Below are 21,767 nucleotides of genomic sequence, written 5' to 3'. Positions count from 1 at the left end.
ATCTCTCTTAACAGCTGAGGAGTATTCCATTGTGCATATGCAACTTTCTTAGCACTCATGTTGTTGGATTGCTTCCAAGTTTGGGCTATTAAATATGGTTCTGCTATACACCAATCGGACAGCACTAAATTGAAAAGCTTTTCCAAGGCAAAAGCAATCACCACCCAAATAAAGAGACTCCTTGAAAAATGGAAGAAGACTTTAACATGTTATACATCAGATAAATGGTTAATAACCAAAATATATAGAGGTCACCAAAATCAGCAACAAAGAAACAAATGACCCCATTCAAAATAAGGAGAGAACCTGCCATGAGTTATCTTCCTTGATATGTCTTTTCAAAGACAGCCCTCCTTAACCATTAATTCTATAATTTTCTCCTTTCCTTTTACTAAATTTGGCCTTTATTACTAGCAATTCCATCTTTCCCTAATTTCCATATTTCTTCCTTTGACTTCTTCAAACATTTCTGTTATATTACAGCAAGGACTTAAGCATTTGCCAGAGTCCACAGTGATCTTGTTCATTTCTAGTCTTTGTTGATGTCTTCAGCAGGGAGTTAAAATTTTCAAATGGTTGTGAACATTGGGGAACCTCAAGGTTTTTCCTTTTGTCCTTCTTACAAAGGGACCGATCCTGCCATGCGGGTTCCCTGTTTTTTTTTTTTTTTTCTCATACTCAGATTTCTAAAGTTGTTATTATCTTGTAATCAGAAAGCTATGGATTTAAAAATCTTCATGTGTTCACAGGTGAGTGAAGCTGCCCAAGAATCTAGAGACTGGATGAGATAAGCTTGGCACCCCGCCCCGTGGGACAAGCCAAGTCAAAGGGGCCAGGCAGTCCAGGGCACTGAGTGGTGATTCAACCTTTCCACCCCACCAGTTGAGATGACTTTTCCAGTTTTTTAAGTGCTTCTCTTTTCTCCCAAGTTTGCCTGCTAGTTCTTTAACTCAGATCTAGCTCTGACTTGCCATTCAACTCTAGCCTTCTAGACTTCGGTCAACACCCCAGCTATATTTAATATTTACACTTTGATTGTTTTCCTTGGGTTGACCTGCACAAATCTAAAACTGAAGGGGGAAAAAATGTTCTCACAGATTCTTAGACATTTTTCAGGTGTGTTTTTTTTTTTTTTTTTTTTCAAATCTTCCAACCTTAAATCTCTAAGAAATTTGTGGTGGAGTATATACAATAGGGTGGCAAAGCTCTAACTTTAGTTTCTCCCAAATAGTGAAAACGAATCCTGAAGTAGCATTTGCTAAATACTATCTTTATTATGTCCATGATCTGTTTGGACCAAAACATGAGTGTGTGAGGAGAAACATGGCTTCCAGTCAAGGGACTATGGTAATACAAAATAACAGAAGAGACTTCTGCTGCTAGAAATAAACTGTGTTACTTATTTGGACTGTGTGTCAAGAATGACTGCAAAAATAAAATGCTCTCTTCTTGAATTCAGAGGGGAGCAATGTCCATTTAAAACTAGATAAATTAGAATCAGGTTATTTTATCTCTCATATAGGCTAATGAGGAACCAGCCAGCTTTAAATGGAAGTAACGCTCGCTCATCCTGCAGCCTGTTCTCAGCTGGTTATCACAGAATAATTGATGTACTAATGATTTCAATTCATAGCACCCGACTGTCTTCATTTTGCATAATTTGAACCAAACCTGAATGTAAATGGAAAACAGTGCTCTTGCCTATTTAACTCCCATGACTTTTAACTAAGAATCACTTAATACTGCCAAAGAGGAAAGGGAAATTAGCAAATATGAGCAAGTTTCTACTCTAAAACACTCCTCACACTAAAACGGGAAGAACTAAGCAAACACACCAGAACTCTCCAGAGATGTGATTTAGCATCTTATTAGTGGAGAGTGAATATTTAATTGTATGACATTTATCTCCAATCATGTCTCCTGGAAGGAAAAAAAAAGGCATTTCAAGTAGACCAAAGTGCATATTCTAAATACTCCAAATGGAAGTAAATGTGCTTCACGTGGTTCTTTTTTTAATGAAAAAAATTAGTAAAATAAAAAAATCAAGGCAAATAATTGCTAGCTTTGACAATTAACTTTTCAGATTGACAAAAACACACTTTTTTTTTCTTCTTTTTTTTTTCCTCCAGGGTTATTGCTGGGCTCGGTGCCTGCACCATGAATCCACCGCTCCTGGAGGCCATTTTTTCCCCCTTTTGTTGCCCTTGTTGTTGTAGCCTCGTTGTGGTTATTATTATTGCCCTTGTTGACGCTATTCGTTGTTGGATAGGACAGAGAGAAATGGAGAGAGGAGGGGAAGACAGAGAGGGGGAGAGAAAGATAGACACCTGCAGACCTGCTTCACCGCCTGTGAAGCGACTCCCCTGCAGGTGGGGAGCCGGAGGCTCGAACCGGGATCCTTACGCCGGTCCTTGCGCTTTGCGCCACATGCGCTTAACCCACTGCGCCACCGCCCGACCCCCAAAAACACACTTTTTATAGAACATTACACAAAAGTCATTAGTCTAATAATATGCGCTTTTTTTTTTTTACATAAGATACAATTTTTGAGATTATTATTCACCCAGGTCATAGGACTTTTTCTCAGCTTTGTATAAGTTTTATCTTTTGAAAAGAGCCACCGGTCATCATTACCAGAAAAAAATACAATAAACTGAGAGTTTGCACCTGTCACCAGCTTCTCAGAACTGATTAACAAGCCTAGTTAGCTACGTGCAGATTAGGTAGGTACATTTAGCTACACACCCACAATCACATCACAGCGTGAATGCCAATTAGTTGCAACCTGGGTGTGAACCTTCCTCCAGACAACTTGGTGTTCAACTGGAGAAACAGCTGCTTCCTTATTTCTACCTACTGCTCAGCTCTGTGATTCTGAGCCAGCCAACCCGCTCACGCAGGCGTAAGCAAGGTCTGCCTAATTTACAGACAGCAGGAGTCCCTGGTGCTGTGTGGTGGAGAAGGAAATCTCTGAGAGCCACCTCTGTATCTGATGCTGATGGTGTCAACTGGAGCCACAGCAGGATGGTCCAATTACAGAAGACAATGTGAGCTCCTCCACCCAAATTAAAACCTGGTCGGGAGTCCAGCGAGGCTGCTAACGGAACACCACTTCTGAATCATGGGCAGGCAAAGGAGAAGCTATACAGCCATTTGGGAATGGCGTTTGATGACTCCTGGATAAAAAGTAACACTTAGGCTAGGTGTGGCACACACATCACCATGTGCAAGGATTTGATTCGAATCCCCAGACCCCACCTATAGAAGGGGAAGCTTCACAAAAGGCGAAGCAGTGTGTTAGAGGCCTGTCTCTCTCCCTCTCCCTTTCTCCCTCTCCCTTTCTCCCTCTCCCTCTCCCTTCTCCTCTCCCTCTCCCTTTCTCCCTCTTCCTCTCCCTTTCTCCCTCTCCCTTTCTCCCTGTCACTCCCCTCTCAATTTCTCTCTGTCTCTATCAAAAAAATTAATACAAAATAAAATGAAAAGCAAAACCTGACTGTTATGGGCAAGAGGAGCTGCCATAGACCAAAAATTTCATCCCCACCCGAAATCATGTATCAAAGCCCCAGCACCTAGTGGGATTCTGTTATTCAGAGAAGGGGCTTCGCGTAGATAGTTCTATTTATGTAACACCATGAAGGTGTGGCCTTCATAATAGGATTGCAGAGACATCAGTAAACTAGTTCTCTCTCTCTCTCTCTTTCCCTTTTATACTGAGGCTTCACACATCATTGCATAGCTCCCAGAGAACCCCCTCCTTTGTTTCTTAGATAGAGACAGAGAGACAGAAGCAGAGAGAGTGAAAGAGACCGCATCTTTCTTCAATGCAGTGGGGGCTGGACACTGCACATGGCAAAACAGCACATTAACCAACCGACCTATTTCACCAGCCTTTTCTGTTCTCCTTCTTTGATGTGAGATAGCTAAGGAGAGGCACCGTAACACCTGCTGTACATGTTGTGCTCATGTAGTGCTGGGAGCTTGAACCTGAGTTCTCAGACATGGTAAACTATATGCTGTTTTTTTAAGATAAATAAATAAAGGCTTGCTGAGTAAGCCTCTCAAACTACAGTATTTTGTTATGGCATCTAGAAATGACTAAGACAGGAATTGAACAATATGTGAAGATTAAATGGTGTATGGTATCCCAAAAGAGCTCCTGAAATAGGAAAAGATTAGGTAAAAACTTGGGGAATCTGGAGCTAAGTGGTGGTGTAGCTGGTTGAGCACACACATTATAGAGCTCAAGGACCCAGATTCAAGTCCTCAGTTCCCACCTGCAGGGAGAAGCTTCATGAACAGTGAAACAGTACTAAAGCTCGCTCTCTCTCTCACTCTCTCTCTCTCTCTGCCTATCTTTCTCTCTCACTATCTCCCCTTCCCTTTATATTTCTCTGTCTCTATCTAAAATAAATGAAATATTTTTAAAATACTTATTTAAAAATAACATGGGAAATTTGGAAGCAGAATGAAGCTTATTTAATGTGTCACCAATAACTCATTAACTGCAACAAATGAGCCATATGAAAGTTAAGATGCCAGGAATAGGTGATGCTGGGTGTCAGCTTGTATGTGGTAGTTTTCTGCTTATCTTTATAGTGTTTCTGCAAATCTAAGACAATTTTAAGTGACATAAAATATTTAAAATGCATGAAGAAATAAAACCTTTATCTTTGGATCTTCCCCTTAAAACAACTTGTGTTATTCATCTCTTTATTTTTAGTGTAAAAAGTTTTCAGTTCTTAGCTATAGTTTAGAATAAATCTTATTCCATTAACACCAGCAGAAATTTCCCAAAGGTCTTGTCTAAGTTATTATTTATAGAATTTAAGATGGTCCTAAGGAGTTCAGACCTTGTAGTCCACATAATCTAATAAGAAAAGCTCCTGATATTAAATACCACAGAACTCATTAAGACTGAAGAACTATGGCATCTTGAAAATATGTAGATAAACAGTAATGTGAAAGGGTTCCACATGTAGAATGCCTGCTTTGCATAATCTCAGAGTTCAGTCCCCAGCAATGCATTTAACTAGTGTTCTCTAACGCTCTCATTGGTGCATGTGCACACACACACACATACACACTAAGCAAATCATTAAAATAAATAAATTTGTGGATTACACAAACAAATCACACATCAGGAAATGCAACCTACTAAGAAGGAAATGAAAGGTTGGCACATATTTCACCAACAAAAGAACTGTCTGGCAGGGGCAGGGGCAGGGGCAGGGGCTGGGGCTGGGCAGTGGAGAGCATTGTGGAGCATACACATTGCCGTCCCAGTGCAAGGCCCTGTTCCAGCTGCAGTGGGGGAAGCTTCCAAAGCAGTGAGGTGGGTCTTCAGGTTTATCTCTTTTTTTTTTTTTTTTTTTGCCTCCAGGGTTATTGCTAACAGTTTGTCCCTGCGCTGGGAATCCACAGGCTATTTTTCCCTCTACTTTTGTTGCCCTTGTTGCTCTTGTTTATTGTTGTTATTGGATAGGACAGAGAGAAATGGAGAGATGAAGGGAAGACAGAGAGGGGGAGAGAAAGATAGACACCTGCAGACCTGCTTCACCATCTGTGAAGCGACTCCCCTGCAGATGGAGAATCCGGCACTTGAACTGGAATCCTTACGCCGGTCCTTGCGCTTTGCGCTACCTGTGCTTAAACCACTGCACTACTGCGACTCCTCAGGTGTTCCTCTTTATCTCCTCCTCTTTCAATCTCTCTTTCCTATCAAATAAAAGAGGAAAAAAATAACTTAATAGAAGGGAAAAATAGCTTCCAGGAGTATGAGATTCATAATGCCAGCACCAAGCAACAGCAATAACTCTGGTGGCAATAAAAAAAATAAAATAAAACATGAAAAAATTGTCTAGCCAGGTAGTGGTGTACTAGGTAGAGCAGACATGTTACAATGTGCAAAGACCCAAGTTCAAGCCCCTGGTGCCCACCTGCAAAGGGAAAGCTTCACAGGTGGTGAAGCAGTGTTGCAGGTCTCTCTCTCTCTCTCACCTTTCTTTTTCCACCACCCCACTCAATTTCACTCTATCTCTATCCAGTAAATAAATAAATAAATAAATAAATAAATGAGTAAATGAAAAAAAAACTTTAAAAGAATTGTCAATAATAGAAGCAGAATAAATTTTGTCACATATCAAACTCCAATTTAAAAAAAAAATTGAGAGAACATTCAGGCAACCCAGTACACATGAAAGTGGCACTTTCGTATGCTGCTAATAAGCCAGAACAAACTGGCAGGAAGCAGTTGGCAATATGCGTAAGAGCCATGAAAACAGTTCGAACCCTTAACCCTTGATTCTATTTCTAGAAATCTACTTCAAGGACATACTCAGCCCTGGGACCCAAATAGCATTCTGATAAACATGCCACTGAAAAGATTAGGTAGTAATATTAGGTTATTTTTTGTTAAAAAAAAAAAACAAAACACAGCAACCACAACAAGAATCATTACACCGTTTTTAAAATGGGGCTTTTGAAGAACTGTGCTTCTAACAAGGAACAGGAAACAAGCAGAAAACGCAAGTGTGTCTGAAACAGAGGGGTGTGAGCACAAGCGGCTTTCTCTGTGGAGACAACTTGGGGGGACACGTGTGCTTCTCACTGTGCAGTTATGTATGTTCAACTCCTACAATGAAAAGATTTTTCTTTTTCTATAAAGAGCTACAAAATCAGGTTATACTTGCTGGGTGGGTTTGTTGGTTGGACTGACAGAGATTTCTCTGGAGCTTTCTGCACCGTAACATTTCTACTGCTCCTGGCAGATGTTCTTTTGTACTTTTAAACAGAGAAGGAAAAAAAACAGGATTGGGAGGGGCCAGGTGGTAGCACTTCCGGCTAAGCGCACATGGTGCAAAATGCAAAGACAGGCATAAGGATCCCAGTTTGAGGCCCCTGCTCCCCACCAGCGGGGGGGGGGGGGGGGGGGGGGTCGCTTCACAGGTGATGAAGCAGGTCTGCAGGTGTCTGTCTTTCTCTCCCCCTCTGTCTTCCCCTCCTCTCTGCATTTCTCTCTGTCCTAGCCAACAACAACAACAGCAATAATCACAATAATAAACAACTAGGGCAACAAAAGGGGAAAAAATGGCTTCCAGGAGCAGTGAATTAGTAGTATAAGGGAGGAAAGATACACGACAGCATTGCTCACCAAGCTTCCCCTCCCCAGGGTGTTTACCTGTGGTGACCAGGACACAAACCCAGGGCCTCACACATGACAAAGTGTGGCCACTACCAGATGAGCTACCTCCCAGTTCCTTCAGCCTACACATACTTTTAGCCGCCACTTTCTTTTCAGGTTCACACATGTAATCCAAGTGATTTTTTTTTCTTTAATGTCTAAAGACAGTCTTCCTCTTTTTACTAAAAAGGTTGTTCTTTTTTTTTTTAAATCATTTTATGTTGGGGGGGGTTCCAATGGTTTACAGTAGATTCTTTTGAATTTCTTTATCTTTATTTACTTACTGGATACACAGCCAGAAACTGAGAGGGGTGATAGAGAGGGTGATAGAGAGAGATAGCTGCGACACCACTTGTGAAGCTTTTCCCCTGCAGGTGGGGACCTGTGAGGGGGTTGGCTTGAACCTGGGTCCCTGTGCACTGCAATGTGTGCACTCAGCCAGGTGCACCACCACCTGGCCCCTACAGTACAGTTGTTGACGCATGGGTACAATTTTTCATCTCCCCATAACAGATGTCTGCAGGACACTCTCACCTCCACAACTTCAATCCTTGTCTGTCTTCACACACCAGGACCCCAAAGCTCTCTCTACCTCCTCTCTTTTACTCCTTCCCCAGAGATTCAGGCAATTTTGGAAACAAACTATTATACTAAGTCTCTTCAAAGGAGTAGGTGAAGAAACATCCTAGTCAGATAAGAGGCCACAGGTTCAATCCCTGGCACCATGGTATTCCAATGCTGAGCAACACTATGGCCCCTTCTCTCAGAATAGATAAGTGGGCAATCCAGCTGATCAATCTGCTTTTGAAATGGCCTCCTAGGGAGCTGGGCCTTTCTCCCAGAATCACAGATGAGCCTGGTCAGTGTCCAGCTTGGCGGCTGGCCTGAGAACTTCTCCTTTCCCACTGGCTTGGCCTCCAGATGTGCATATCCCCTTTCCTTAAAGGGGTTTGCTTCTAGCAGGAGGGTAAGTTCTTGGCTCAAGAGTTCTCATCTCATTAGAGCTAACTCAAGGGAATCATTGCTTTGATTAAAGATCCCTGTTACCTTTTGTTCTGTGCAACGGTGAGGCCTCCTGGGAGACAGATTCACCCACTCCCTTACATGACTCACAGACTTTCCTGGGGGAGGGGGAGGGCAGCAGTATGTAAATGGATACTGGAGGAATACAAGAACAGGAAAAAAAAAAAAAAAGAAAGAAAAGAAAAAGAAAGGAAGGAAGGAAACTCATATAATCTACTCTGGATGGTTCTGTAATGTTTCCTCAAAACAGAACTCTTTAAGCAGGCTTTGTTTCCATGAAAAATAGCAGAAGATGCATATCAGTTCTCTATGTATTTCTATCCCAACGTCTTAGGAAAACACACTAAAGATGAAAGAAGGGATTGCACAATTTCAACGGGAGATCAGTGCTTCAGATAACGCTCATCTTAGGGGGATGAAGAGATAGTTCACAAGGCAGGGTGTCTGTCTTGCCTTGTACATGACCCAGGTTCAAGCCCAAGCACCACATAGGAGGACCATGCCCTTGGGGAAGCTCTGGTGGTGTGGTGTCTCTTCCTCCTCTATATTTAGTCTTTTTACCTAAAAAAAAAAAAAAATTAGGTTTTTTCACTGTGCAGAAACAGTGAAACCATGCGCAAGGCTAGTGTCATGCTGTACACCAAGGGGTAGGGTGATGCATAAACATCAAAGATTACTCAGAGAGACATAAGTTATGTATCTGACTGAAACCCTGAAATGGTCTCCATGGAATGTGTACCCCCTAAGAGTGGGAAGAACATTGGAGTACCCCTTTAGGGGCCAGACTCTTTTTTATAATAAGCTTTATAATACATCAAGAATTCCAGTTTACAAAGGAAATGATTCAGGTAGGAAGCCAGACTGCGTAGACTTGAATAAACAGCTTTAGGACTGGGGGTGGGTGGGTAATTAATTAAATCTTCCACATTCCAGATCTCATCCCAGCATCTCTGTGTCTACTGTGCATGGATGGGCTATTCTTCTTCCCCTACATATGGGGAGTCAAGAATTAACCCAGGAGGTGGCCAACCGGTGGTATATCCAGTTAAGCACACACAGTACTAAGTGCAAGGATCTGGGTTCAGCCGCACCCCCAACCCCCACCCTCGCTTGCCACCTGCAAGGGTCCGCTTCACAAGTGGAGAAGCAGGCCTCCAGGTGTAGCTGTCTCTTTCCTTCTTTATCTCCCCCTTCTCTCTCAATTTCTCTCTCCTAGCCAATAAACTGAAAAAAATGGCCACCAGGAGCAGTGGGTTTGTAGTGCAGACAGGAAGTCCCAGTGAAGAAAGAACGAAAGGAAGGCAGGAAGGAAGGATGGATGGATGGAAAGGAGCTAGCTCATGCGAAATGATGAATCAATTCCTGTATACACCCCCCCCCAACAGCTTCTTAGCATCACAAACTTGCTACTGGTTTATTTTTAATGATGGTATCCAATGCAGACCAATTTGCACCCCAAAATGACTTAATTAGTATAACTCATGAAAGACAACTTAAGCCTTATTTGAAAAGCACGGATCCCAGAAATCAGCCCCTTTTCTCTCAAAAATCTGCCTCAACTCCAAAGACACTTGCTCTTTCTCTCCAGGTATTACTTACTTGGGGTGTGGCTGTATTTAAATATTTACTATGTGCTTGTTTGTACAACCCCCACATCTATTTTCATCCTTGGTCCACTTTGTTTTGCTTTATTTTCTACTAGGTTGTTGGAAACACTCCTACAATGGACAAGTATCTATAGAGAAAAGCTATACTTTCACTTGGTAAAATACACTGACTTTCACACCTCATTTTTCTCCTTTGCGCTACTTAGCCCCCTCTCTTTGAATTTTGAAAGTACTTTACTAATAACATTGTTTATAACTTAACAACTGTTACGAGCACTCTGAGTTTAGATGGAGCCTAAATCTGTTAGCACATATTTCCACAGACAGACAGCAGTCTTGTGATCGGGCACCCTCATTAGTAAGCCTTGTGAACAAATGATGCTTACTCTAACAGAAGAGGATACATTAGCAGAAATCTGTGATCACAGCCTGCTCTTCTCTTTGCCATCAAGTCCCAACAGGCCAATTTTCTCTGCTCCAAAGTTAATCATATCCTTATATTCAACTCTAGTCTAAGCAAGTACTCAGTAGCCGCTTGAAAGTCAGATCTCTGAAAAGAGCTCTATTACATCCCAATGTGAAACTTCATGTTTCTTCACCAAGAATGTAAGACAAGAATTCTGTGGATTAAGAAAGCAATAATTACTCTTGCTGCACTGAACACTTTCTCTAAATCTCTCCCTCATCCTCATATTTGAGCATCTTTGGTGAAATACATAGACCTTTTTTTTTTAAAAAAAAAAAAAAAAAAGGTCATCTTTATTGGATACACAGCCGGAAACTGAGAAGGAAGTGGGGAGACAGAGACTGACACCGCAGCCCTGCTTGACTACTCATGAAGCTCTCTCTCTACCGGTGGGGGCCGGGGGACTGGAACATGTGCACTCAACCAGGTGCACCACCACCCGGTCCCTGATACGTACAACTGTCTATGCTCCAGTTTCATCTTAAGGAAGGGAATCTTTCCTCTTTAATAAAGCAGGTGTAGAGATAATATAAAGTAGATGAAGACTTTCAAAGGGGTGGGAGAGCCAAGGGATAGCTCACTGATAGCTCGTATTCCTTACCATGCACACCGCCCTGGGTTTGAGCCCTGACACCACATGGGAGCCCTATGGCACCAGAGGGAAGTTCCACGAATGGTGGAGCAGTGTTTTAATCTCTCTCCCATTATCTCTATGAATAGGAAATAAAAAGGAGGGGAAAAATTAGCCTGGTGGCAGTAGAACTGAATATGTACAAGACTCTGGAATGAATGTATGTGTGTGTGTGTGTGTGTGTGTGTGTGTGTGTAGATAGATAGATAGATAGATAGATAGATATTAGATATATAGATGATGACTTAAAATGATACTTGGCAAGCAGAAAATCCCCAGTCCATGAAAAGTTAGTATAATAATGACCCACTGAGTATCAAATGGCTCTGAGGAAGAAGCCTCCTGTGGACCAACCCCTTTTCTAGTCCCCAGCTACTACACTAGGTCCAGCCCTCACTTTCTTCTCTAGTCTAGGTGACACTTTCATTGACTCCTGGTCACCAAGTCTCAAGTCCTGATATTATTCCCAGGCTTCTCTTCTAAACTACAGATCAGCTCCTGGTTGCTTGTCCTCAAAAGATCAAAGCCATGTGTCCATCTGGCAAGACACGTGGCCTGAAGTCATTACCCTGTTATTTCAGAAATACCCTGAGGAGAAATCTACAAACACGGGGAAATAAAGACAGAGAAATGGGGGGGAGGGAATTAGGGAAAGTAGTTCAGAATAGATCTTATATGAGCTCTTAAAAGATTTATTTATCTATCTGCTTATGTATTTATTTGTTTATATGACAGGAAACAAAGTGACATTGAACCCTGGCATATACAGTGTCAGGGATTGAACCTGCAGCCTCAGGTCTGCATGTCCTGATCTATCTCCACAGCACCCCCACCCCCAGCCCAGGTTTTGAATGATAACCAGGTACTCAGAAGGAGAAAGCAATAAAAGTCACTCCAAGGAGAGAGAAGAGAGACTCATCCCGAGGTCCGGACCTATGCAGATGGTATTACAAATTTAAGTTCTCACCAACTTCTACTTGTCTGTGAGGGTGTGTCAAGTTGAATAATGGCCCCAAGGACATCTACAGCAAAGACTATCCTAGTATGATTAAGCAAAGGATCTTGAACTGGGGCAGTCACCCCTCGATAGCCTAGCTGAGATATTTGTAAGCTCAACTGCCAGTGGTTTTACAAGAGAGGTGACAGAGACACTGAGCTCTTTCTCTTGTCCTGTTCCCTCCATTTTCAGACCTAACAAATGTCCTTTCTTCTTCTTCTTCTTCTCTGTCTCTTTCTCCCTTCCTTCTTTCCCCCCTCCCTCACCCCCTCTCTCCCACCACTTGCCAATAGCCTATAGGTCTCTCTTCAACTGTATTTCCTTCCCTTGCCCAGGGGGTATCAGTGAGACAGCCTTCTGCACAACACCCACAGGTGAATTTGGCAAAAGTTCCAGAAGCGTCAGACTACCTGGGCTCCCTCAGAGCTGTGGGAGGATTCTCAGCAATTCACTTGCACGGTCTTGTATTTCTGTGACATTTATGAATATGAGTTCTCTTCACCATCACTGGACTTTCTACCCCATGTGTCTGCTGTCGCACCTCTTCCCATGCCAGGTGACACAGAATGACCACAGACACTTGGAGCTTCAACAGAAGGGAAGCTGAAATGAAGAGACATTTACTTTGGGCTCACAGGGGACTACACAAGCACTTTATTCTGATCATTTTGGTACAGAGTTAAATACTAGCAGTGCTACTTAACGCTGGCTCCCAGAAAAATTCTCAATACCCAGGAAGCAGCTCTTATACCAATGGTAGCAGGAGGCTCTGGAAAGGTGCTAACACACCCTCAAACAAGTGCAGTGCAGGGCGCTTGTCAGAACTAGAGGCTAAAAGATTCTTCCCATGGCCAAGCGTGCCAAGTCATCAGTGGAAGATTAGGTTTCCTTGATCAGAAAAGACATCAGGTCCCAGGTTCAATCTCCAGCACAGTACCACCATAAGCCACAACTGAGCAGTGTTTTGGTTTAGTACTATTACTACTAGTAATATACATGTGTAATGTAAAATTTAAATCATATGTAAAATGTATTGAATAGTTCTCTCACTGGACTATGTTCAGCAGCACAATATATATATGCCATTATATTATCTAGTCCCCTTTTCTTTTTGAGAATCATGGTAAAGAAACAGTAAGAAAGTTTGTGTCCATAAATCAAAAAATCTTTTCAAGTCTCATCAAAAGCTATAAATGGAAGCAATGAACAAGTTCTTAGATTCCTGGCAGTCGATTCATAAAGAGGGGAGAAACATTAAGGGCATTGGAAAAGCTGCTTCTGAGTTTGTTGCCGACTCAGAAGAGAGGACTGATAGTAAGAAAAGAAACATCTGGGAGAAGGGGAGGTGGCTCAGTGACTAGAGGGCAGGACTTTTGTCGATGAGGGTCCAGGTGTCACCCCTGACACTCCATATGACTGAGAAGTGCTCTTTTCTCTCTCTTCCTCCCTCTCTGATGTAAAGCAAATATATAGATCTTAAAAAACAAACAAGCAAGCAAACAAAAACCTCTTACTATACCAGTAAATATCACTGATGATAGTCAAATCAATTCAAAGGACATTTGATATTGGTCACTGCACAAGAAAACTGAACAAGCCACCAGTTTTGCACTTTGCATATTAAAAGACTTTTATAGTGTTTTCCCCAAAATCATACAACATTCTAAACATTTGCATGAGTTGTGAAAGGAGCTTTCTGAAGCTCTCAGAAAAAAAAAAACAAAAAACATTAATTCTGACATATCTAGCTAGTGTCTCCACAAATGCTCATGCCAAAAATTATTGGCATAGGAAGAAGAGTCCAAAAGTACGCAGCTCACAGGGAATTTTCAGACTACTAACTGCCATAAGAGATGGAGACAGAACAAGAAAAGAGGGAAAGGAACCTTATGCCAGACAAAATTAAATAAGAACTGATGCACTTTTTAAAGTATGATTTGTGAAGAAAAAGAAACTGGGGGGGTGACAGGGAGGCACATGTTATCACATAGAAGGACCCGGGTTGGAGTCTCCAATCTCACCCGCAGGGGGGACGCTTCATGAGTGGTGAAGCAAGTCTGCAGGTGTCTTTCTCTCTCTTTCTATCTTTCCCTCCCCTCTTAATGTCTCTCTGTCCTATTAAATTAAAAAAAAAAAACATAGAAAGGAAAAACTGGCCACCAGGAGCTATGGATTTCACGTGTAAGCAGAGAGCCCCAGCAATAACCCTGGTGCCAAAAAATAAATAAATAAGGAAGAAAGAGAGAAACTGAGTACAATTATTCCTTTCATGGACAAGGCCCACTTTTCAGTATGTTATCTCACAACAAAAAGGAATAATTAAATGCTGTATTGCTTGGAAAGCCCTTCCATATCTATTTTCTCTTTGATATGTTATAAGTGATTCATGATGCACCAGGGAAACAGCTTAGCATAGAGAACAGGGTTTGCATGTCTGAAGCCCCAGAGGCCACCCAGCACTACCCTGTACAGAACTGACTGGGGCTGTTTTTTCCTCTCACTCTCATAAAAATATTTTTATTAGTGATTTAATATTGATTTATAAAATTATAAAATAACAGGGGAATAATACCACACCGTCCCCACCACCAGATTTCTGTGTCTCCATTCATTCCCTTCATTGGAAACTGCAGGATTTCTACCAAGGTCACAGACAGGCGTTGACTGCCATTTCTATAAATATACATATTGGCCTTCTTTTTCTATGGTCCTGCCTTCTCTTCCTTTCTAAGTCACACCTATACCTATTACTATTTCCAAATGTCCTTCCTTTGCTCCTCTTCTCTCTCTGGGTCCTGATGGAACTAGAGTTCAGAGCCCTCTGGTCATCTTCCCCTAACATTTCTTCCCCTCTGGGAGTACGGGCCAAAATTCTTTTGGGGGTGTAGAAAGCGGGAGTTCTGGTTTCTGTAACTGCTTCTCCACTGATCATAAATATAATTTTTATGTGACTTATAAGACAGAATGATAAATTGCATTCCTACTTTACAGATGAGGAAGATGAGGTTTTGAGAGCTGTCTGTCTTGCCTGTGGTCCCTTGGTGAGTGTTCCATTGTCCCTGACCACTGTCCTCCAGCAAGAAGGCATCCCTGTCATGAGATCCAGTTTTTCTTTTGTCAACAGAAGGCTGGCAGGAGTGTGTGGGGTGGAGGGGCTAGAAGCCACCTTTCTGAGGAATTACACACCTCCCTCTAGTGCCACCTGGGCATGAGGGACACTGGTTGAAACCCAAGAACCTTCAGGGCTCCCCCAGACATAAAAGGAATGAAAAGATCATGTGAGCAAAGCAATCGCTGAAACCAGGCACCCTGGGAAAACTAAAAGCACCAGCAAAGGGGACCTCGATGACCTGACTCTGCAGGACAAGCCCACATGCCTCCCAGGCCCCACAGCTCCCATCCAAGAGGCTGCCTAACTCAGGGAAATGATGAATTCCACAGCTTTCATAAAATTTAGAGGTCCACCAAATGTTTGTCTCTGCAGATTTTTTTTCCTCCCAAAGGGCAGCTTATTACCTCCATCAATAAAGCTGCTTTGTTCTGTGGCTCCGCAGTGTTTTCCCAATGAAAATTCTAATTGACAGCCACCAGGAGAATAACAATGCGGAGCAAAGAGAGCTCTAGTTTCTCCCATTCTTCCAGGATCCATCTCAGAGAAGCACCAGCCTCTCAAGTTTCTGGACTACTGTTCAGGTCCGTCTTTATTTGGACACACACACAAGCAGAGGCTTGGAGCACAGACGTTGATCATCACAGTAGTCAAATCTTAGAAGGCCCCAAGATTTATTCTTTCAGACTTCAAAGAAAGGAAACTAACTGCCTTTCTTTCCCCAGGCTCAGATTCTCGGGTGCCTCTACATAGAATAAGCATGTGACAAGAAAATGCAACCAGGCCTTTTCCATGTAAGGATGAGGGGCCCTAAAAAATAATAAATTGCATGATGAGAGTCTTCAGGGGCAGTTGCAAGAGGATATGAAAGGCACTGCTATTCAACGGATTCACTATAGAAAAAAAAGTGCAAGTGCCCAAGGGAGTGATTTTCATATGAATGTTGGGTGTTGCTGTCACATACAAGAGTTTCTCCTCAGCACAGAGAATGGATCCCATCAAGCAAGTTGGGGAGCTGTGAGTGACAAGGTAGAGACAGGGCTGTTCAGATAAGGGACAGACATTACTACATCCTTCTTTTTTTCAAAGAAAACTTTGAAGATTTTGTTAGGCTTTCTTCTTGGAACTGTCACAAGATAACAATACAGTTGCAAATGAGTGGGGTTCTGTGACCACATCAAGGCCTTTTACAAACCAGCTGGCAATGGTTGCCTACAGTGGGAAATTAGCATGAAAGAAGGACTCAAGATTACTGGGCTGTCAGACATCCTGAGGAGAATATTCTCCAGTTAAGACCCAGACCCAACACTGGCACACCAAGCAAAAGGCAAAGAAGACCTGCCTGAAGCGTATGAGCAGAAAAATGCTCCTTCCTTCTTTCAGCATCTTTCTGAACCTCCCCCATCATCTACAGAATGGCTAGGTCCACACAGTAAGAATAAACAAACCAGCCATGTGTTTTCAGTTGCATTACACAGATGAGATGAAATGAGGCAAAGTAAGGCACCCGCCTTTTTTCTAAATAGAAAGCAGAGAAAGGGAACGGGACACACACACACACACACACACACACACACACACACACACTCACTCACTCACTCACTCACTCACTCACTCACTCACAGGCAGACCAGGAGGTCTGCGTGCCAGTTGGTCTAATGTCTACCACAAACTGTCTGACAAGCCCCTGGATCTCCAGAAGTTCTTTGTCCTTGTTAATAAAGAAGTCATCCAGATTAGTGGTACTCAAAAACTGTGTTCCTTGGCACCCTGGGGTTCTATAAAGGTGCCTCTGATAAATCTACAACAGCACGGGGATAAATACAGCAAGATGGGTGGGGTGTCGTGCTTTCTCTTGAAAAGGTTCAGAATTGAGACCCAGGGAAATAACTCATCACTGAGAGTACAATATTTGCAAGTCAGAGGTTCCAGGACCCCAGGTTCAATCTATAATAGGCTCACGTTGTCAGGGCTAAGCAGTGCTGTAGTCTGTCTCTTCCCATCTCTCTTTTACATATTCTCCCTCATAAAAATTTATTTTAATAAACAGCACAGTCAATCTATTAATATATTGGGGCTTTAAGAAAAGCATTTGGTCTAAAGAGTTCTACTACTGAGACAGCACAGTTCAAATGAAAGCACTAGATCAAAGGTCAGAGAATGGTGCACTGGTTTACAGCACATGTTATAATGCACAAGGATCCAGGTTCAAGCCCCCATTCCCCACATAAAGGGGGGAAGCTTCATGAATGGTAAAGCAGCACTGCAGGTGTCTCTTTTTCCCTCCCTCTCTATTTCCCTATTCTCTCTCGATTTCTGTCTCTATCCAATAAATAAATATAGAAAAATATTTTCAAAAATAATTTTTAAAAAGCAGTAAATAAATGTACTTTGTGACTATTTTTAAAAGATTTTATTTATTTATTAATGAGAAAGACAGGAGGAGAGAGAAAGAACCGGACATCACTCTGGCACATGTGCTACCAGGGGTCGAACTCAGGACGTCATGCTTGAGAGTCCAAAGCTGCATCACTGCGCCACCTCCCGGACCACCTCCTGGACCATCTTTGTGACTTCTTTTTCCATTTTTATAATTATGTGGTCTTACCTATTTTGTTGGATTATTGTTACTAGAATGAATGAACTGAGAAGCTGGTTAATAGTGTCTCCTAAACATACCTATATAATTAGGTTCTCTTGTTCCTTCCTAAAAGTTGAGGAAACAGAAACTCAAATAAGAAAAGGACACTAAAATAATACAGCTGGCTGGCTGTCAGGATTCAAACTCTGGAATTTCCTGATATGAAAACTATTAAACAAAATTCTGTTATTAGAGTTTGTTTTTTTTATTAATTAATTTATTTATTTATTTGCTTTTCTTGTACTTGCTGTTTTATTGTTGTAGTTATTACTGCTGTTGTCATTGATGTCATTGTTGTTGGATAGGACAGAGAGAAATGGAGAGAGGAGTGGAAGACAGAGACGAGGAGAGAAAGAGAGACACCTGCAGACCGGCTTCACCGCTTGTGAAGCGACTCCCCTGCAGGTGGGGAGCCGGGGGCTCAAACCGGAATCCTTATGCTGATCCTTGTGCTATGTGCCACGTGCGCTTAACTTGCTGTGCTACCACCCGACTCCCCTGTTATTAGTTTTTAAAAAGTACCTAACTGCCAAGAAACCACTTGATTATGTTATTATTATTGTAATGGTTCCTCCATGGAACATCAGTTACTTCATCTGTATTCTCTCAAAGTAAACACTTACCCTGGTGAGAAGAAATGAATGGCCACAAGTTCTGCCCAACAAGCATATTTGTTGGGTACAGGAAAGCCCAGGACATTGACACAGCCTCCAGGGCAATAATGGTTGTTAAGAACTTTCAATGCAAACAAAACTCCTAAAAGAGAGAAAAAAAAAAGAGCACAGGGATAGCACCAATCCCAACGTGGAGATAATCGACATTTACAAAGGAAACGAACAAAAAGTAAAAATGATTACTCAACAATAGCCAACATTTTGCTTTGCTATATACTACTCTTGGCAACTCCGAATTTGGTAGAAAGACGATGTCCAAGATATTCATCCCTTTGATGTTTCTTTTTCTTTCTATTTTTTCAACCAGAGTACTGCACAACTGTGGCTTATCGTGGTGCAAGAGATTGAACCAGGGACTTCAGAGCCTCAGGCATGAAAGTCCATTGCATAACCATTCTGCCATCACTCCCCACTCCTCTTTGATGTTTCTTGACTCTAGCTCATACTTACTTTCAGTTCACTACGAACAGATAACACATAAAACTAAAACACCAGCAAAAGCACTAAATGTCATTGAAGTGTAACTTTGTCATTTGAAGTGTAACTTTCAAAACTGGTCATTTTAATGATGTGATTTTTTTATATTTATTTATTTATTAGCAGAGACAGAGAGAAATTGAGAGGGGCAGGGGAGACAGAGCGGTTAAGAGACAAAGAGAGACACCTGCAGCCCTGCTTCACCACTTGTGAAACTCTCCTCGTGCAGGTGGGGATCAGGGGTTCAAAGCTGAGTCCTTGCGCACTGTAATGTAAGCACTTAGCCAGATGTGCGACCGCCTGTGGTTTGACTTTTAACTAAATGTTTTTAAATGCCAGTGCTGCATACTTTACTCTACGGTTGAAGACGAAGCATGTTTTCTCTGCCTACATTTAGATGTGTGAGGGAGTATGCTAGAAAGAAAAGGATGAAAAGGGGAACAGAGGTAAGAAATAGATCAATACACTCGGAAATGCTTTTCATCTTCATCATTATATGGTCTTATGCATCTCATTAGACTACTGCTACTAAAATGAATGAGCTGATAAACTGGTAAACATTGGCACCTAGACCTATATAGTCAGGGTCTCTTGTTCCGTCTTAAAAAATCGAGGAAAGAGAAACTCAAGTAAGACAAGAACACCAGAAGCACACAGCCAGGGAGTTGTCAGGCCTACCTCCCCATTTGCATTCTCATTTTCATTTAAGTTCTGATGAAACTGCCAATTCTATCAAATGTGTAAAAACAACAACCAGTAAGAGGGGGAAAGTGAAAGGTGATGCAACACATGGCTAACGTCTAGAGGTTGGATACAAACCCCAGGTCAACTACTTACTAGGCCTGTGAAACTCGGCAAGTTACTTTACTGTTCTGGGTCTTTACTCTCTTATCTACAAGAGTCAGTGATGCCAGCTGCCAATAGTCCCCCTTCTATGAACTAAATATGGTGTGTTATGTAGAGTGACTAACAGGAGCATGGCTCCTTCAATGTGCTGCACATACCAAGGTGGCATATGGGGCACTGATTTTACTGAACATATTGAGAGCTATACCCTACTGGAAATACAACAGTGGTTCTCTCCCAGGTCTCACCATGGTAGAGTCTGTACTTATTTGTATAATAGTACTCTATCAACAAAATATCTCCAAGCAGACCCTAACCTAAGTTGTCCAAGAGTGATGATCCAGTGTAACAAGGAATAACAAAATCTATGCCATGTCCCTCCTGTCATCCAAACATCCCCTTCCTTCCTGGGAGGTCACTGCTTTGCAACCCTTAGCCATTCCCAATTCAGTTTCTTCTCCAACTGTGGCATCATGCTTCATAAAATGACAGCAGCTACACTCCCCTTACTATCTCCATGAAGGCTCTTTTGGAAATGTGTTGCCCTTACCTGAGAAGCCCACGGCGCAGCTCCTCTTGAAGTCAGGATCATTCATAAACTCTGCAAGAGCAAATTCCAAGATTAGGTACACCACCCCAGTGAGGAGAGAAAATGTGGTGATGAGGTAGGCAAACCATTTGCTTCCTAGTCTTCTCTCCAGGCTGATGCCTTTCCACAGCAAGGACGCCATGTTAAAATACAAATGCCAATCATCTGCATGGTGAAGGGGTGAAAGCAGTAAGCGCTGCCAGTCTTTCTTGTGGTAACAGTTATCCACGCTGAGACAAGAGTCATACAAAGGCTTCAGAGGGTTCAAGAAGAGCCAGATGTTGAGGGCCAATGTTGCCAGGGTGACAGGTGGGATATTGTTGACTCCAACATGGAAGATTTGGGAAAGAAGCAAAATAAGTCCAGTGTTGACTCCTCTTGTTCTCCGCTGCATGGTTGGATATCAAGTCAGGGATAAAGAATGCGCTAAAATTTGGGAAATCCTAGAGTGTTCAGACAGCTGAACCTAAAACATAAAATAAAATATACATGAGCACACGCCTATTAAGAATGAACACAGGGCACCAAAGTAAAAACCCTGTGGTGAGGGGTAGACATGCAGCTTCCTGGGACAGTGGGGGGTGGGAGTGGGTGGGAGGGATGGGTCACAGTCTTTTGGTGGTGGGAATGGTGTTTATGTGCACTCCTAGTAAAATGTAGTCATATAAATCACTAGTTAATTAATACGAGAGGGGGAAAATTAATTGTATGTCTCAAAGTTTTTCAAAACACAAACTGAATCTTTTCAATATATAGTCTGTGTAATTGATATGCAGACTCTCTCAAAAGCCTAGACCAAGTAGATCAGAAGCATCCAATAGCACAGCTATATACAAGATACTGGGTACTGTACAGCAAACCCTAACAAAAGGACTTTTCAAAGTTAACCCAATTACCAAATAATGTGATGATAACATTAACTATCAATTGTCTTTTTGAACCCTAAGACAGCAGGAACCTCACATCTCCACTATAGAGCCTCTACTTCCCCCAGTCCTGGAACCATTGGATAGGGCCCACTTTCCCGTATGCCTCTCCCAATCCATATCAAATAATATTGCATCTGCCGATCACAACCTAACCAACACAATGATTGCCACCTCAACATGCTTCACTTCAGACTGTGTCCAGAGACTTCACGTGTGGAATGACAACCCTTCAACTTCATTACTCGGGTGAGACCTTTCCTTTCATAGTATACTCTAATTTCATCTCAGGTGGTTCACTTTCTAACAAAGTCCCAAAACCTAGATATACACAAGTTTCTGTGAGAGAGAGCATATGTTCACACGTATCCGTAAACTACTGCAAAATATATACCTGAAAGCAGAAGTACACTAGAGTTTGCAATGAGTACCCCCCTAACACTTCCTCTCCACTATTCCAAGCTTTGGGTCCATGATTGCTCAACAATTTGTTTGGCTTTGTATGTTAACTCTCTTTTCAGTCACCAGATTCCAGATGTCATCAGGATGATGGCCAGGCTTCCCTAGACTGAAGAAGACCCCACCAATGTGTCCTGGAGCT

General features: G+C 42.2%; 1 protein-coding gene across 3 annotated transcripts in view; it reads right to left on the bottom strand.

Annotated features, from left to right (window-relative positions):
- RHBDD1 (rhomboid domain containing 1) overlaps nucleotides 1-20,700 on the bottom strand; it is a 126,175-nt gene extending 105,475 nt beyond the window's left edge. For all 3 annotated transcript variants that reach the window (XM_060193707.1, XM_060193708.1, XM_007519248.3), the window contains exons 1-2: nucleotides 20,202-20,700; nucleotides 18,278-18,410 (exon numbers count right to left, since the gene is read on the bottom strand). In XM_060193707.1, the coding sequence (XP_060049690.1) occupies nucleotides 18,278-18,410; nucleotides 20,202-20,634 (566 nt within the window). In that variant the 5' untranslated portion in view covers nucleotides 20,635-20,700. The remainder of the gene's footprint in view (nucleotides 1-18,277; nucleotides 18,411-20,201) is intronic.
- Nucleotides 20,701-21,767: the final 1,067 nt, after the last annotated feature.

Source organism: Erinaceus europaeus, chromosome 7, assembly GCF_950295315.1.
Source record: "Erinaceus europaeus chromosome 7, mEriEur2.1, whole genome shotgun sequence".
NCBI lineage: Eukaryota > Metazoa > Chordata > Mammalia > Eulipotyphla > Erinaceidae > Erinaceus > Erinaceus europaeus.
Note: the sequence above shows the minus strand (reverse complement) of the source record. Positions and strands in the feature narration are given on the sequence as shown.